Raw genomic sequence first — 18,780 nt, 5'->3', positions numbered from 1 at the left:
GTCCAGCCTGGCCTTGAACACTGCCAGGGTTGAAGCATTCACAACCTCCCTGGGCAACCCACTCCAGTGCCTCATCACCCTCACTGTAAAGAACTTCTTCCTTATATCTAACCTAAACTTCCCCTGCTTAAGTTTGAAGCCATTACCCCTTGTCCTACCACTACAGTCCCTAAGAAAGAGTCCCTCCCCCACATCCTTATAGGCCCCCTTCAGATACTGGAAGGCTGCTATGAGGTCTCCATGCAGTCTTCTCCAGGCTGAGGAAGTTGGCACTGTTCAGCCTGTCTTCATATGGGAGGTGCTCCAGCCCCCTTATTGTTGTGGTCCTCCTCTGGACTTGCTCCAACAGCTCCATGTCCATTTTATGTTGAGGACACCAGAACTGTACACAATACTCCAAGTGGGGTCTCACAAGAGCAGAGTAGAGGGGCAGGATCACCTCCTTTGACCTGCTGGTCACGCTTCTTTTGATGTAGCCCAGGATACGGGTGGGTTCTGGGCTGCAAGTGCACACAGAAGCCAGCTCATGTAAAAGCTTCTCATCAACCACCACCCCCAAGTCCTCCTTTGCAGGGCTGCTCTGAATCTCTTCTCCGCCCGACCTGTAGCTGTGCCTGGGATTGCCCCAACCCAGGTGTAGAACCTTGCACTTGGCTTGGTTAAACTTCATAAGGTTGGCACTGGCGCACCTCACAAGTGTGTCAAGGTCCCTCTGGATCCCATCGCTTTCCTCCAGTGTGTCAACCAAACCACACAGCTTGGTGTCATCAGCAAACTTGATGAGAGTGCCTCAGTCCCCTGTCCATGTCACCGACAAAGATGTTAAACAACACAGGTCCCAACACCGATCCCTAAGGGACGCCACTCATTACTGCTTTCCAACTGGACATTGAGCTGTTTACCACAGCTCTTTGTGTGTGGTAGTTAGGTAGAAGTTGTCTTGTATGATGGACATTTTTCTTAAGCCTCCTTGATATAAATATAAGCAGTTACCATGGGATGATGGCAGAAGGGGGAAGCTGTTGCATAGTGGAGACTCGGGCAAGCACAGGATAGAAACGGTTTCTATAGTGAAGTGGCCATGAACAGAATGGTTCATCTCTCCATGCTTTGGCCACTGCTAAATAGGATTAAATTTCTCTTCCCCACAAGGATCTTATTCTCAGATTTGAATTCAAAATCATGTGTTTCCCTATAATTCTCAGGTGGAGAACAACAGAAGAATGTTAACTTTCACGGAGCTGACACTGACTCTGCGAAGGACTGATATCCTGCCGTTACTGTCTGCATATCCTGAAGACCTGCTCTCAGCTTACACTGAGGGGCATCATTCCTCAACATCCTAAGATATCTTGCTTCCAGAACTGAAGTCAGGACAATGTGTTGCCTCCTTTAATTGCAGTTTGAAAATTAATTTTAGATATGGAGGAATACACCAAAAAGAAATGGTGAGCATTGCTGTGTTCCTCTTGACTTGTACAAAAATGAACTAAAAAAAAATCTTTTTTATTAAAAAAAAGAAAAGAAACAGTAGGTATTTGGTAGAGAAGAGCCATTCAGAAGTCTCCGGAAATGTGTGTTGCTGCCAATCTTTTAAATGATGAGTTAAATTCTGGAGTTTCAGCATGTAATTCCAAAATACCCAGGTTAATATTTAGTCAGAATCTAAAACTGTCTGGATTAAATGTATGACCATCCAAGCTAATGCTAATTGTATATGTATGAACTTCTGTCTTCTTCAGACAAAATGTTTGTTTTAATCCCCTGCAATGAAATAGGAAGAATGACCTGTCTGTCTTGATGGTATATTTACCTTATGAGTTTTAAGCCATTCTAATGCACTTGTATGAAAGACCAGGCTGATCAATGTCAAGTCCATGCATTCTGCAGTCTGTTGATACAAGAATAACTAAAGGTTCTTTGGAGTGGTTTTTTTATTTAACCTTGCTATATAATGTCTTAATTGCACAAAACAGTTTTATAGGCTGGTTGTGGTTTATAGGGATTCTCTGCCTTTGCAGGGTGCAGCACCGGCTGCCATGTGTTTCCCAGCTTTACTCTGGCTCTGAGGACACGTTGGCATAGATGTTCCAGCAGTGCATAAACCCACTGCCTGCTGTTATTCATTCATTTTTATTGTATCTCCTTTCTAGCTTTGCACTGACTTGGTTAAAGCTCATTCATGGTCATTAGTGGTTGCAGTCCTGCTGTCTGCTGGGCACAGGTGTACTTTAAGCTGTAGTCAGCTGGGAGATCATGTAAACATGTGGTTTGAGGAACTGGAGGCCAGAACCTGATCTTTCAGCTGCTGGGGCTATTGCAGAGGTGTGAATCTGTAAGATCTAATTGTGGTGGTGGCAGGCCCTCTAGAGGGTCACTTGATCAGAGTGTGTGCAAGCGCAGGACCAGAAGCAGTTTCATGAAGCTGTTTTAAGCTGACTCGAGCCTGTACTACAGTCAGAAAGGGTGGTCTGCTTCATAGAATCACAGATTGGGAGGGACCTTAAAGCTCATCCAGTTCCAACCCCCTGCCATGGGCAGGGACACCTTCCACTAGACCAGCTTGCTCCAAGCCCCCGACCATCTTGGCCTTGAACGCTGTGGTTCATTTTTAACTCTTTCCTAAAGTATTCAGGTTTGGGTATCTTTGGTTTCTGTATTGATATAAATAGGTCTAGGAGCCTTCCATTTGAAAGGCTGTGTACTTATTTCTTAAACCCTCAGTGCTAGGATTTTCCGGAAAGATGTAACTGAGGGTTTTTTTCAGTCACGTTTGTAAGCAGTCAGAAGGAAGATGCCATGATCTGGCTGACCAGACAGCTATGCATCTTATCCAACGCCAAAGAAAAACTGAGCCAGATTGACAAGCTCATCTCGGTGACTGTGTGGCCACACAAATGCTAGCACCAGCATGAATAAATGGCCGAGAACATGTGGCTGTGGCTAGCGGGGGGTCAGTGTTTCTTGGCACCAGCCAAACCATCTTAAGACAGTGAAAGCTGCTCATGAGACTGCATCCTTGTACTACAAGTAACAGTTACTTCCCCACAGAATTAGGAGGAGCAATTGCAAAATGAACAGACTTTACAATAGGTATTTTGTATCTTTAACTTTCTTTGCAACAGTTTTGGCATTGCAGGAACAAGTTAAATGTGTGTGTGTACTCCTAAAGAAAGTGGGAGGATTACCTGTTAGTCAAACCTCTCTCTTTTCTTTTCACTTCTGCAGCAAAAGCTGCAAGTCGTTTGATGACTAGATAGCATCTCCATTCTCATGAGTTCTGACTTGCTTCTCCTGGAGCCATGGATGAATACAGCCGCTTTGTGGACTGGGACAAGATGGACAGTTCTTTGCAGAGCCAGGATGCGAAGGAGCTGACCTGCCCTGAGCTCCCGGAGCTCAAACAGCTGGCCCGCCAAGGCTACTGGGCCAAGAACCACTCCTTGAGAGCCAAAGTGTACCACAAGCTGATCAGCAATATCCCATGCCGTACAGTCACCCCAGATGCAAACGTGTACCGAGACATTGTGGTGAAGATCGCTGGGAAGCGCAGCAGTAGCTCCCTTCCGTTGCCGGAGTTTGTGGATGACAGCCTGGTCCCCACATACTGCTTGAACGCAGAAGGTATCGGAGCAGTCAGGAAGATCATATTGTGCATCGCGAATCAGTTCCCAGACATCTCATTTTGCCCAGCGCTGCCCTCAGTGGTCGCTTTGCTCCTGCACTACAGCAAGGACGAGGCCGAGTGCTTTGAGCAGGTTTGTCGTATCCTTGCTTGCAATGACCCATCCAAGCGGCTCATTGACCAGACATTCTTGGCTTTTGAGTCATCCTGCATGACCTTTGGAGACCTGGCAAACAAGTACTGTCAGGCGGCGCATAAGCTGATGGTGGCAGTGTCCGAGGATGTGCTGGAGGTGTACTCCGACTGGCAGCGGTGGCTCTTCGGAGAGCTGCCCATGGTGTATATCGCTCGGGTCTTTGATGTGTTACTGGTGGAGGGCTACAAAGTTCTCTATCGCGTGGCACTGGCTCTTCTAAAGTTTTTTCGCAAAGTCAGAGCTAGGCAGCCCATGAAGTCTGACAGCATACAGCAGGACATCCGAGCATTCATAAGGGACATTGCCAATTCAGTGCCTCCAGAGAAGCTTCTGGAAAAGGCCTTTGCTATCCGCCTTTTCTCACGGAAGGAGATCCAGCTTCTGCAGATGGCCAATGAGAAGGCTTTGCAGCAGAAGGGCATCACAGTCAAACAGAAGAGGTAGGGCTCTCGATGCAGGCAGCCCGAGGGACCTCGGGACACTGCTCAGCATGGTGAGCAGTCAATCACTCAGGCCTGGGTGACTGCTGGGGACACAATGTGTGCTGGTGTACCTGTTGATCTTTGGTCTCTGCAGAAGAATCAGCAGCCCCAAAATTAAGTGTTACTATTATGGATTGTAACGAGAAGTGTAACTGAAATGTTGTGATACAAGAGAAACGAAACACTTTCTTATAACTTAGTGATTCATTTGTAATTGCTTCTTACAGGTACATGTTAATTGCAAGTATTGTATCTCAGAAGTGTCTTTCACAAGCTGTTTTTAAACTAAAGGATGTTTTAGCAAAGCTGGGGGAAACACTGATAATGTACTCAGAGGAAAAGTACCCCACAAATGTGAAAATTAATTTTTAAATATGAGATTATTTGCATAAAATGTCAATTTCATGCTGCCCAGGACTGTGAATTCAGCAGCTTCTGCACTGTAAGTAGGCAAACACTCTTGTCAGCTGGGAACATTTTGCTTAACTGGGGAGTTATTTTAATAGAGCAAGGAAGAAGTAAGTCTTACTTACAGGTTACTTTGAAAATTAGCTTGGCTGCAGGCCTGCTGGAAGTCCAGAGTATATTAATCATAGGTAGGAGTTGTCCTATTTTGTGACAGGCTCCTGTACCATTAGAAATAATGATTTTGAAAGAACCATGGAAGAGAAGAATGAGGATAGTGATTCAAAAGGTGATTGCATTATTAGAATTTCTTTTCAGAAATGAGGAGAGGAAAAAACAGCTGTGAAACCAGTAAATGAAGTCCTGCTCCAGTGTGATAGTAAAAGACATGATAATAAACAACACTGCCAAAAGACATCTCTGTGTAGATAGGAGAGGCAGCAATGCATTAATCTAAACAAAATCACCATCTTGCCAAGTGCAAATGTACATGCTGGTAAAAGCTGGTGCTGTAGAGATGTTCTGGTTCTCCCAAGGCCTTCTGTGACTGCAGAATACTTCTCCCAGTTGTTTTTGAAATCTAAGTTGAAGTGTTGAACAGTTTATCAGCTGTCCTGACCTCTGAAGGGAGGATGACTTCTGGAAATCCACTGGGGTCAGTGAGTGATATCTGGAACTTGGTATGCTGGAGGGACAGTTTCATTTTCTCTAACTCTTCAAAAATTAAAAGGTACCAACTACTGATATATCAGGATCTTCCAGCCAATTGTGTTGCTGAGTTAGTTACAGTGGTTGCAAGAAGATACCATATGTATGGGGATATATATGTAGCAGACTTCAGCCTATAAAATAATGTAAATGCCAGCTGAACCTCTTCCATGTGCCTAAATACATGTATAGCTCCCTCAACTCTTTTCTAACAGTTTATTTTCAGACTCACAGTTTGGTTTACAATTAGCTTGTACTTTATTTTGCTCATGTTTTGGAAGAGACTCTGTTAGTCTTAAATATTAACAAGGCCTTTAGCCCCTGGAACATCACATTGGGTAGAGTTCAGATCATCACTGGTGCTTGATTAGATGTGAGTTCTCTTGTCCAGATGTGTTTGCCCTGTGCAAGGAAATGATGAATTGTTCATTCTACAAGCAGATAGCAGGAAAGGGTGGGGGGAGGGGGGGAGGAACCTAGAAATAGGAAATATTTTAACCTGTCTGTCTGTTTTTCCTCGTGCTTGGTGATTCGAATCAAACCTCACTTTGTTTGTTTCTCTCCAGGCTCCTTTCCTTCACTTTGTCATGGATGTAGGAAATCACTGATCTTTGCTATATTTTTTTTTTTCTCCTTACACGTTCTCCTTCTGTCAATTCCATACCCACTTCACCCCTCCTCTTTGCAGTGTTGCATCTCCCAGAAGGTAGGTTCAACCACTTGAATCTTTGCACTGTGCTCATTTCTTGTTTCTTTGGCTAGTTATTCTTTCCGAGGCTGTCCTTACGGCTGCCGCGGGGGCAGGAGAAGCAGCGCAGCAATCCCAGCATCTGATTGCTGTGTAACACCTCCCGAATGCACTCCTGAAAAGTTAGTTCAAAGCACCTGCAAAGATGTAAGAGAAGGGATCATGGGTCCAGCCAGACAAGAGTACTTCCATACAACAAACTTGTGTTTTCCAGAGTGGAAAAGAGTAATGTTAACAGTGGGATGTAAGTCCTTTCCACACTGGAAGAAAAAGTATTGCTTTGTTTTAAAACATCTCAAGTGACATGTCTTCAGAAACACGTCCAAATCTAGTTTACGGTGTTGCAGTACATGTGAGACATCCTCAGCTTTCTTTTTCCTCTTTGCAAGCTTTCTGCTTGCAAAGCAGAAAGATGTTGGACTGAACCCAACTTGGCACACTCCTGAAAGTCACTTGTCTCTAATCATACTAGATTATATTTATTTTTAAGTAGGTAGGGATTTTAGAGGCAAGGAGACAAGACCGTTTTCCTGTGTCAAGGAGGTCAGAGTTACTCAGCCATGTAGCGTTAGTGGTTAATGAAGTCATTCATCATGTCTTGGCCTGAAAAGCAAATCTTAAAGAACAAAACCCAGTGGATTGTGATATCTGATAAGCAGGGAACTTGGAAAGGAGAAAGACTGCCCTGTGAGTCTGAAATACCACAGGTGTATGGGTTTAAATTAATGCCTTTGAGAATCTCCTGGCCTTGTTGCAGGTGCCCTGAGTTAACTTCAGTGAGTGATGCACACTAACATTTGTACTGATCTATAAAATCAAAATTGGAATTAATTTACTCATATTTTCATGTCTGAAATAACACCTTAACAGGCTTATCAGAGCATGTTTCATATCATACTCTGTGTGTTGAGGATTTTACCTCTAAGAAATCAGCAGGCTGTTAATTCCAGCCAAGCAAATCTTCAGTGTCCATGTAATATTTTACTGCAGTTACAAGGTTCTGAAAGCAGAAAGCCTTGATTTCTGCGAGGAAGCACATAGTTTTGAGGGGACTTAGGTGCAGGGTGTCTGTTGACAGTGATCTCAACACAAGATTATGTTTCAGACTTAATGCACCACATATGGCTTCTATTGCCATGTATGACTGACAGTCAGCATATCACTTGTGCCATGTATTTATGCTCTAACTGAAATTATAATGGATTTTAAAGATAATGCTGACCAGATCATATTTAACCCAAAACAAAGCAAAGCAGGAAGATGTAATTCAGTGAGTCAGACCTTGGAGTGTGATATTTGTTGTCTTGGCATTCCAGAGAGATATCCACTGTGACAGCAGTTACTGTACATCAGCAGTGTTGGCTTATCTTCAGGAACTCTGAGGTCTCTGGAGCACAATGTTTTAATGATGTAGATGAAAAAACAACGTTCCTATGAAAATAGCAAATAAGCTGCTTTATTAAGCTTCTAAATTGTGATTCTTCTCTAAATTGAATTTCCTTTGGGATAATAAAGTTGAACATCTTTCCAACATCAGCATTTGATAGCAAGTTGTCATGCCAATCGCAATAAGCCAACATGAAGAGCTGTGGAAAATGCTAACTCAGGGTAAAAGATTAGTGACTTTGTTAAGTTCTAGGGGTGGACCTTAATACAGTGCCCGTCCAAATTTAGTGTCCTCTCAAAGTGCTGGTTTCTTACTAGAGAACCCTGAAAGGCCTCTGGAGTGGTGAATCATTAACCAACACAAACCAAAATGTTGTGGTTTTTTCTTTGCCAAACTGTGTGCTGTTCATTTTCACTCATTTACTGCTCTGAACAGCAACTACCCAACTGAAGTATATGATTTTCAGTGTTGTTAGAGAAATACTGTCCAAAATGAAAGGATAGATACAGGTTAGACACTTGCAACTCTGGTTGCCATTTTCTGACCTCCCTCCGAAAAAACCCTTGTATTTTTGTGAAGCAGCACGGTTTGGGGTGGTGTAGGTGCAGGCTGTACTGACACTTGTCTCAACACAGGTTTCAGTCCTGCACCTGCATCTGTGGCTTATGCCTGAGCAATGGCAAATCATTTTATTTCGAATCCTTTGGTCAAGCTATGCTGTGCATTTAGTAACTCAATGGTGATATTAAATATAAATGATTTGCTGTGACATTCAGGAGACAGGAATAGTCTTAAATAGCTAACACCATGGTGAATGCTTTCTAGTTGATTCAAAAGATCTGGTTGTAAAGTTGATACAGCTGAAAAAGCTATAGCTGATAAAGCTGAAAGAACGTGGCCATGCTGGGCCAGGGCAGTAGTCATCCCCCTGTACTCAGCACTGGTGAGGCTGCACCTCAAATCCAGTGTTCAGTTCTGAGCCCCTCACTCCAAGAGAAACATTGAGGTGCTGGAGCGGGTCCAGAGAAGGGCAGCGGAGCTGGTGAAGGGCCTGGAGCACAAGTGTGATGAGAAATGGCTGAGGGAACTGGGTGGTTTAGTCTGGAGAAGAGAAGGCTCAGGGGGACCTTATCGCTCTCTACAACTGCCTGAAAGGAGGATGGAGCCAGGAGGTGGCTGGTCTCTTCTCCCAAGGAACAACTGTCAGGACAAGAGGAAACGGCCTCAAGCTGTGCCAGGGGAGGTTTGGACTGGAGACTAGGAACAGTTTCTTCCCCAAAGGGTGGTCAGGCATTGGAACAGGCTGCCCAGAGCAGTGGTGGAGTCACTGTCCCTGGAAGTGTTCACAAACCGTGTAGACGAGGCCCTTAGTGACATGGTTTAGTGGTGGCCTTGGCAGTGCTGGGGAATGGTTGGACTTGATGTTCTTAAAGGTCTTTTCCAGCCTGGTTGATTCTATGATTCTGTGATACTTTACCTGCATGGAAAAGTTCTAGGAAGACATAGGTTACTGAAGGTGGTGTGTTACTATGAATGCTGCTGAACGCAGGCTTTGAGTGGGGTCTGGGTAGGGAAGTCCTTAAATCAGCAGTTCACAGTAGCCAGGAGAAGGAACAGAGGAAAAAGAAAAGGTACACTGAGATTTAGAGTCTTTTACGAACAAGTACTTAAATTTAATTGCCCAAACAGATCACATCAGTGTGAAAATGCATAGAGCAAGCGTATGAATAATTATGAGGTTTGCCTCTTTTATCATCATTACTTTTCCTCCAGAAAGCCACTGTAATAAACTAGTTGGCTGCCCTGCATGTTTGTGGATTGATTGAATGGAAACCAAGGCTTTGTTTCTCAGCTCTTTTCCTTAGAGCCACCAACCTTTAACTCCAGACCAGACAGGACAAGGAGGGCTGAGACTTAAAGTAAGATTCTAAAGATGTGGGTTCAAGACTTGGCTCATATTTTGTTCAGTTGATCTCCCCCAGGCCTCAGCTTGCTCTATTTAAAAGCACAAATAATATCCTAGTTAATGATAATGCAAGTTTTAAAACCCGTTAGTAGTTGCAGCTTGCTTAAATAGGTGTTCACATAAGTTCCTTCCTAATTAAATAACACAGGGCAGCAATGCAAGTAGTGGCTTTATTCATTTTGCTAGAGAAAGCAGTCATTTTATTTCTTTTTTTTTTTTCCTAAGTGACCTAAGGAAGCACTGCACTAACAATGCTGACACTAAAGCAGTGCCAAGCAAGAACCACAGTAAAGAGCAGTGCAAATGCTGCTGATTTCTTGGTACTACAGACAAGAAAGATAAGAAAACCCATATAAGTTTGTGTGTTTTAGTGAGTTAGCAAGCAATTCAGATACATGCAGATATGTAGCATTGAGATCCTCTTCATGCTTTGTGAAACTGAGAGGAAAGAATTGTGTGATTGTCAAAAAAAAAAAAAAAAAAATTGGAAGATACTTGCAACTGAACCCCTGCATGCAGAGCAAGCTGTGTAAAGCTTCTTGTAACTCACAGCTGCCCAGTAATGGAGTCTTGTGTAAGTTCCTGTGTCATTTACACTTGTACTTGGCTGTCCCTTCTGCATTTTAAATGTCTTTAACGTCAGCCGTGGCTGCAATAACACTGATGTAATCCCCAGGCTCTGGGTCTGTGCTTACTTAATCTGAGAAATGAAGGCTGGTTGAAATGATGATGGTGATTAGTAGTATTATTACCTTCGAGTAATAATAAGCATGAAGCAGTTCTTACAATTGTATTGGACCCCTTGGGGTGGGGGCACGGGTGGTTTGCTTTCTGGGTTCACCATTGTGAACTTCTGACAAGGGCCTGTAGGGGCAGGCCAAGGGGGAATGGCTTTAGCCTGACAGAGGGGAAACTGAGGTGAGCTCTTAGGCAGAAGTTCTTCCCTGTGAGGGTGCTGAGGCGCTGGCACAGGTTGCCTAGAGAAGCTGTGGCTGCCCCATCCCTGGCAGTGATCAAGGCCAGGTTGGACAAAGGGGCTTGGAGCAACCTGCTCTAGTGGAAGGTGTCCCTGCCCGTGGCAGGGGCTGCAACTGGATGAGCTTAAGGTCCTTTTCCACCCAAACCAGTTTGGGATTTTATGTCCTCTATATATAAAGGTGCAGGCCACAGCTGTCATACAGAGGAAATGCTCCAGATATTTCATTAAGGCCAGATCATTACCTCTTGAGGATTATGTTAAACTGCAGTAGTTTATTTTCTTCACTAGGTTATGGCCTTTTAATCCCATGGGCTGGAGCTTTGAACAACAGCATATTTATTAGGGTCTTCCAGTGTTCATTGCAGTGAACATTTTAGTGTTCATGTAGCATTCATTTAGTGTAACATGTCTTTGCATGTTACTGTTCAGTAGTTTGACACTTGTTTTGTTGATAAATCATTACTTCTCAATGTTTTGTGTTGTATTTTGCAGGCAGAATGTGCATTTAGCAGTTCATGCCGAGAACTTCAAGTCTGAAATTGTCAGCGTGAAGGAGATGCGAGATATCTGGTCGTGGATCCCGGAGCGGTTTGCACTTTGCCAGCCCCTCTTGCTTTTCACTACTTCGGAACATGGCTGTAGTCTGAGCAGGTAAGGAAAAACCTTCCCTGTTCCTCTCTACTATAGGGCAAAAAAGAGCAAGAGGGGAACTGTTCACCGGATTGACAAAAAGGCCATGCCTCATCAGAACTCGATCTGGTGAGTATTATTTGAGATGGAAAGTAGATGTGACAAATTCCTCCTATTGGCTACAGCATTTGACCAAGGAATTTCATATACCAGGCCATAGCAAGCCATTTTAAGCTGTCTAGGACTAACTGGAAAAGTCGAACGTCCATCAGTTCACAGAATGTGCTCGTCTGATACTGGTTCATTCCCCACTGGGTATGAATGGTTTAATTCAGCAGCTACTCTGCAGGTTCTTCTGATAGAAAACCACAACTGATCCAAAGAATAAGGGAAATGGAAACTGGTGATTCCTCTACCAATGAATCGGATTGTTGTTATTTTTAAGGTGGGATAAACTAGATGTGAGTTCTCCTTCCACTTGACACGTAAGACTATAATCCTATAGCTCCTAATAACAACTTTGACACCTGCAATCGAGGTGGTGATGTGGGGAGTGGTCTGCTGTGCCAGCCCCATGTGCCTGTGGGAAAAAGCAGAAGCAAGCAAAGAGAACACATCATAATTATTTTCTATGAAAGCCAAAAGCTCTTCAGACACAGCCATCAGTCCTCAGGACACAACTTCCTTTAGGTTGTCTTCACTCCAAATGCTGTGAAATGCCCCTGTTGTGATAGCTAGTCTTCAAGTTATTCTGCAAAAGGCATAAATAACTGTACAGAGAACAGAGTATAGAGGAGAACTGCTTGATAATGCTTGTTTACACTCAACTCATATTTACAAGGGACTATAGAAAGCATTTGCAGGAACATGCTTAGTTTTCAGGTGGCTTTCTTGCCATGCCATCAGCTGGAGGGGGAGGAGGTGCCTGACCTTGAGGAAGAGCAGAGCTGCAGGTGGTGGTAGTTGAGTGCTCATTTTCATGTACTTTGCATTTCAGGTTCTATTCTCACAGTGAGGGACATGAACCAACTCTTCTCCTCATCAAGACCACAGCAAAAGAGGTGAGTGAGGTGAAAGACAACTGATTTGTTTAGGGTTTAGGTACTTATTTAATGCTGTATTGCAACACACCACAGTTAATAATAAAATGAAGACGCAAGAGACCTGAAATTGCTCGGGGAAGGGAGGGGGTTGGTTTGGGGTTTGTTTGGTTGGTTTTTTTAACAATACCTGTTTTAAATGGTTCCATTTATTGTTATGGGACTATGTTTTCATGGGTAAATCTTGTAAACAAGGTCTTGGTCAGCTGTTCCTTTTCTGGTAAGCAGTGTGGGATGATGGACCAGAGTAACTCATTTTGCTCTTGGACAGACTCTTCATTGCAGATTCAGAGGGAGAGGCTGAGGAATTGTGTTAAGAAACTCATGATTCATAGAAGATACTTTCATTTTCTCTAGGATATGAGGAGAGAAAGCAGCAGCCACATGTAAATAGTATGAATAATACTGGACTACATAATGTGGAAACAAAAGCTTTAGCTTCATCTTATTCTTGTTTGGAAAAAACAGAATAAACCACAGAAGCTCTGAGAACCTGAGGAGGAGTGCACACAGGTGCCTTATCTAATGAGGGCTGGTTGTCTGCTTTGCGGTGTGTGACAGTATTGGACAACACAATGTAAAACATTAGCTTTATCTCATGCTTGTTTAAAAAACAAAAATGTATCAATCAAGAAAGCTTCCCAGAGCCTCCCAAGAGGTGCCCAGAGCTTCTTGTAATGAGCATTGGTTGTTTGCGCCACTGGGCATGAGTTCCACATGTTCTGTATATAATCTCGGGCTTTTATTGCAGCCTCTGGGCTTATACTTCTGCTTACGTTCCTGCAGGATCACTGCCAACAAAACAAGCCCATTTCTCCTCTTACTTGCATCTACCTAATGCTAATGCTCCAGACAGTTACATAGGCCCATGTGTGGTTTCTGGCCATCCCAGGTCTGTGCTGACATGCCAGTGACTTACAAAAAGGGAAAATATTAATTTGTTGTTTTGCTTCTTGTCCTGGAAGCTGTCAGAAGTCCAGCCATGTAAGTGGTGCTGGGTTTTATAGTATGGTTCATTTCTTACCCCTAAAAAACCCAAAGATACTCCAAACAAAAAAAAAAAGTGGAAGAAAAATGTGGTGGTTTTGCTTGTGAGTTTTGGTTTTTTACATTTATCCTTTATTCATATGCCTGTAGTTACATTTTTAGAAAGAAGAAAATTTGCCTTCTCATCTTCCAGCTCTCACATGCTCAGGCATATTGGACCAAACAGAGTTCTGGGCATCTTTTTGTTTATGCACATGATTTTCCTCTATGAAAAACCTGCTCTTCAGTAATTCTGTCCTAGGAGCTCTGCTTGTAATGCTGTTGGGGGCTTAACAGCAAGCATACTTGAGAACAATTTCGTTTAACCAATGTTTCTGGAAAAGAACCCTGCTGCAAGCTTGCTTTCATCCCATTTTCAGAGCTTCCTTGTTTGGTCTGTGTCCACTTGGCAATGATGCTTACTGCTGGTAGCAAGAAATTCTTCTAGTGCAAACAAAAGACTCCACAGAAAAGCTCAGCCCTCCAAAGATGTTTTTCTTTATTAGAAACTAGTGAGCCTCATGCTGTCTGAATAGGTTGCTTTAAATATCTGAGCTAGTTCAGCATTGACTTAGCTAAGCTGGTTATAACCTCCAGTTTGGAGAAAGCCACCAAAACTGCTTTTTATGACCAGAAAATATTCAGGCAGAAGAGCTCATACTGTAACTTGTGACAGTACTGTTGCTTTGGATACCAAAATGAGGAAGTAGAGTGAGGCCTTACAATTTTGGAGGCATTTGTGGTTTGGTACCTGGGTTATGTTGGATCATTTCTGCTTTAAGGCCTCAGAGATATGAAATAATTTATGAAACTCTTGGGATTTAAGGGTACCCACCAGTGGATTAAAGCAGTTTAAATCTATCTTTAGATATAAATACTTGTGCTGACTTAATCCACTGATACAGAGGTTTCAAAAATCAAGCTAAAAGCAAACCTTCAGTTCTGGACTCTAAAACATTGGCATCAGTTCGTTTAACAGACTTTCTCCTTCAGTGAAAGCCTCCTGACTGAGCTGTTTGTGCTAGGTCTGCGGTGCTTATCTGTCCACCGACTGGAGCGAGCGCAGGCGAGGAGGGAGTACACTGAGTTTCTTTGGAACTGGGGAATGCTTTGTGTTTAGGGTGAGTAAAATTTCATCGAATTACCCATTGGCACAGCAGACCACTGTAATGGTGTGAGTAACTCTTATTTCCCTTCCACTTGAAGAGGCTGGATTATATGCCCTCCTAGTTTACAAAGTCTCTTGAACTCTTAATATGAAGGAGAAAATCTTCTCAGTTTTCTGTAACCCTTTTTCTCCCCTTGCGCAGATTAGTTTCTTAAAAGATGTAATAAGGTAGCTTAGAAAACACTGCCTTGTTCCTTCGGTCACCTAAAAACCAAAGATATAAAAAAGAAAAAAATCTAGTCTAAAAGGCAGTTTCATAAAATCCCACACTAGTTTGGGTTGGAACGGGCCTTAAAGCTCCTCCAGTTCCAACCCTCTGCCACGGGCAGAGCCACCTTCCACTAGACCAGGTTGCTCCAAGCTCCATCCAGCCTGGCCTTGAACACTGCTAGGGATGAGGGATCCCAGTTTGATCCGATCTTTACTACTAATTGTGCGAAGTCTGAGGGGCTGGAGCGTTCTTTGCTGTGCAGAGTTCTCTGTGTCGTGCATGTTCACTAACTAGAGTGTTCTTCTCTGCCCCTATGCAGCTGAAGCCAGAAGTGGAACGTTACGAGTGGGTGATCATAAAACACCCAGAACTGGCCAAGCCTGGGTCAGAGACAGAAAATCACACCTCACCAAGCTCCAGCACCCTCACTTCCAGCAGTGCCCCATCACACTCCTCAGATCACCTTTCTCCCTTCTTATCAGCTCGGCACTTCAAGTTGCCTTCCAAAACAGCCTCCATGTTCATGGCTGGCAGCAGCGAATGCATCATTATAGGTAAGTCAGTGTAAGAATTTGAGCATATGTCCTACCAGCTCTTCCCTTAGATACGAAAGTTTGCCTGTATTTACCATATGTGTAATTCAGTATCACTACAGTTAGAGATAGAAGTGGCCAAAACCTGGTATTTTTACCCAACAGAAATCTTCTGTGGGAAAACTTGCATATCAGGAACTTTAGAGGAAGATAGTAACTCACAGCTTTGGGCAGAGCCATACCTTCACACTGCCTAATTCATGATGAGAAGTAGTTCTTGAAGGGGAATTTACTTTGCCCTGAGGCTTTTGAAACATGGGGTAAACTATAGAACATGTTCATTCTCCTGGAACTTTATTGGATCTGTGCTGCTGCTGACTTTGGCAAAAGCCTAATTAGTAGTGTAGTCACCTAAATGGGATTTACAAGGAACGGGTATAAAATCATATTTGTTCTTTTCCTAAAAAGCTTTACTTGGACACTTGCTAGGAGAGCACCTAGCCCGGTGATCTCCTCTAACATCAAGTGTTGGCTGATGTCCCATTTAGCAGCACATGCTCTAATCAAACATAAGATGGGCTGTTTGAGTATAACAAGAGCTTCAGTGCATGTGTAACTGAAGTAGAAATGGCTGTTAGTGATCTATCACAGATATTTTGGAGTTCTTTACTGTTGAGCATACATCCCACCAACTCTTCCCATCAGCCTTAGATACGAGTCATAGAATCATTGAATGGGTTGGGTTGGAAGGGACCTATTATATGGTTTCAACCCCCTGCCATGGGCAGGGACACCTCCCACTAGAAGTGAGAGTCACTTGTATTTACCATATATTACACTATGGGTAGTAATAAGAGAAATACAGGCTTAGGTAGTAGATATGTAGAGACAAACGTTGTACACGATTCCAGCTGTAGACCAGAATTTCCACCCCTTTGGTTCTTCAGATGTTTTGGGGAGCTATTTTTAGTTACTTGCCCTATAAGCAATAGGAGAATCTTCCTTTATGTTTTCCTGACATTTTTGTCTAAATTTATTTCACTCCACTGCAGTCTCTGACTGAAATTTGATGCTGACCCACAGATAATCAAGATGCTTTTAACTCTGATGTGGTTTACAGTTATTTAGGAGACTAGGCCCATGCTGTCGCTTACTGATTTTGTTCTTCTCCCAGCTTTGATTTTTGACTGCCAACAGAATTCTTTAGTTTTTCTTTACTGGAGGGAAAATACATAGTTGGTAACTTCCAACATTCTCCAGCACTGAAAAACAAATCTGAAACTGAGGCATTTGAGTCTTGTTCTTACTGGCTTGCATTACTGTTTTTCTTTTTTTGATTAAAAAAAAAAAAGAAAGAAATCCAGTTCTGATAGTGTCATGTAAAAGCTGTGCATTAGATCATACCTGTTATACCTGAAGACATCAAGCAAACATCACTTAGGGCTTCCAGTTGTTCCCATGAGAAAAGCGCTTAAGTCTTTTTTTGTTACAGCAGTTTTGCATTCTAAGAAGCGCAGAGACCCGCTTACACTTGTCTTTGTCTCCTTGCAGGAGGTGGTGACGGCCAGGCTCTTTACCTCGATGCAGATCTGAACCACGGAAGAACCAGCCACTGCAATACCTTCAATAATCAGCCATTGTGCTCTGAAACCTTCCAGATCTCTCTCTTGGAGGTGTGGGGCTTCTTGGACACCATGAATGGTTGACTGTCATTAATCAGCTAGTTTTTCAGTTGTTCTAGGATTCCTAAGGCAAATTCTAATGCAGGAGCCAAGTTAGAACACAACTGCTGCTGGGCTCAGTGGTTTTTAGTAATTACTAAGTGGTGCACGTGAGTGCAGGTCTTAGTTGTTTACTCTTATTTTGTTTAAGACAAGTCAAGGTGAAGTAATGTATCTGATTGATTAACTCCTCAGCTCTTTACCTCTAAAGATCTGGATTCAGGTCCTGTTATTAGGTAAAAATGAAAATGTAATGATTTCAAACCATCCTAAATGGATGCAAGTCTGTATCACAGGATAGGTTTGCAGTTTGATGCAATTCCTCAGAGGCCCAGAGCTGACTGAGGTGTACTGTAGAACTGTGTGCCACTGGCATCAGTACCTGGCTTGAGCCAGTAATATCAAATATCTGCTCACAGGGAACATTGATGACCTCAGATTTGATGTAGAACAGTAGCTCATGAAATCATTGCCCTATTATAAGCAGGGATTATGCAGACAAATCAGTAGCATTTCGTTAGTTCTGAAAACCCTTAATTCCCACAAGAACCATGATTGCTCTTCTACCTGAAACCTTGACACATTCCAGTTGCATCTGTTTGTGGAGTTTGCCTCTGAGAAAGGCATCCAGACTGGACAACCATATCTCAAAGGCTTGATTTTGTTTACATTCCTATTCCATATCAGTATAATGACTTCAGACTGACTAGTGTTCCAGGCAGCTGAAAGCCAGAGCATATATGCAGTACTCAGAAACTTCCTTTTCTTCATCTTTCCTTGAAGCTGAGATGGAGCTTTAAATCTGAGAGTAACTGTGCTGATATCCCTACATGTTTGGGGAATTAGACATTGTGGTACAGAAGCTTAATGCTCTCCCCACAAGTAAAGGAAGGGAGGTAGGAGGGAAATCCTCCTCTGTGTAATGTTATTCTGGGAGTGGACAAGCTTCCCAGAAGTCTAGGTGACACTGCTTCTCCGTATCATGAGTCTTCCCAGTGGTGAGATCCTGAAAAAGGTAATATTTTTGGCAGCAGTGTTCTGGCAGGATTTGGATGATGCAAAGAGGCTGTTGCTCATTCCTGAGAATTCATACAGCTCTCTCAAGCGTGCCATGGGCATGGGATATCTGGAGGCAACTGCCCTGTGTCGTCATCTAAAACTTGTGGTATCTGCTGTAGAACAACTCCCACCCGAAGCACAAGTCCATAAACATCAATGGTAGTCCAGAGCATACAGCAGGATGCTCTCAAAGCTTCAGTGGGTAATTTGCTAGTAAGTTCTACCACCATAGGTAAAATGAAGGGAAAGAGGAATTGATTTTTTTTTTTTCTTCAGCAGTTCAGCCTAAAATATTGCTTTAGAGTGGGGGAAATGTGATTACTTGAACTTCATTTATAGTGATAAAATCTCAGTGAGGCTGGACAGGGTCATGTCAGCTTTGAGAGGTGGTGTGAGTCTTGTGTTGGCTTGTTTAGCTTTCCATCAGTGAAGACACCAAGTGTCTTGATAAAGCATTGCCTTTTGTGAAGCACATGAACAAACTTGGCAAAAAATGTGATTTTCTTCGTCAGGTGCCATTTTAAACTTTTGTCAAAATAACTCTTTGAAATACTAGACTGCATGTACAACAGTTTGAGATGTCTTTTGCACCACATATATTTGCAATTAGATTATTTCACCCTGTTTGAGGCACTCAGCCTCTCTTCCTTTCCCACTGGGTGAGTTCTGTCCAGCTCTCTTTTCAGAGATTTACCATAAGTTTGACTGAACTGCAAGGTGTAATTCAGTTATATTTAATGTATTTTGATGGAGAAGAACTCAAACAGTTGTATCTGGCTTTTTACAAATACTGGCTGATGTTACCTTCTGTTATATTTTCAAAGCTACCTGTATCA

General features: G+C 42.9%; 1 protein-coding gene across 2 annotated transcripts; it reads left to right on the top strand.

Moving 5' to 3' along the window:
- The first annotated feature begins 3,229 nt into the window (after positions 1-3,229).
- On the top strand, positions 3,230-17,004 carry TBC1D24 (TBC1 domain family, member 24). 2 transcript variants are annotated; one of them, XM_010021325.1, is made up of 7 exons: positions 3,230-4,261; positions 6,105-6,122; positions 10,989-11,147; positions 12,124-12,187; positions 14,278-14,373; positions 14,951-15,185; positions 16,716-17,004. In XM_010021325.1, the coding sequence occupies exons 1-7, from the start codon at positions 3,303-3,305 to the stop codon at positions 16,868-16,870; spliced, it is 1,686 nt and encodes a 561-aa protein (XP_010019627.1). In that variant the 5' UTR covers positions 3,230-3,302; the 3' UTR covers positions 16,871-17,004. The 2 variants fall into 2 exon arrangements, with proteins under 2 accessions (XP_010019627.1, XP_010019634.1); XM_010021332.1 differs by lacking the exon at positions 6,105-6,122 and having other exon boundaries at positions 3,303-4,261.
- The last annotated feature ends 1,776 nt before the right edge of the window (positions 17,005-18,780 follow it).

The sequence above is a fragment of the Nestor notabilis genome, unplaced genomic scaffold (assembly GCF_000696875.1).
Source record: "Nestor notabilis isolate BGI_N333 unplaced genomic scaffold, ASM69687v1 scaffold14630, whole genome shotgun sequence".
In the NCBI taxonomy this organism is placed as follows: domain Eukaryota; kingdom Metazoa; phylum Chordata; class Aves; order Psittaciformes; family Psittacidae; genus Nestor; species Nestor notabilis.
The sequence above is the reverse complement of the archived record's forward strand: the minus strand, read 5'-3'. Positions and strand labels throughout refer to the sequence as shown.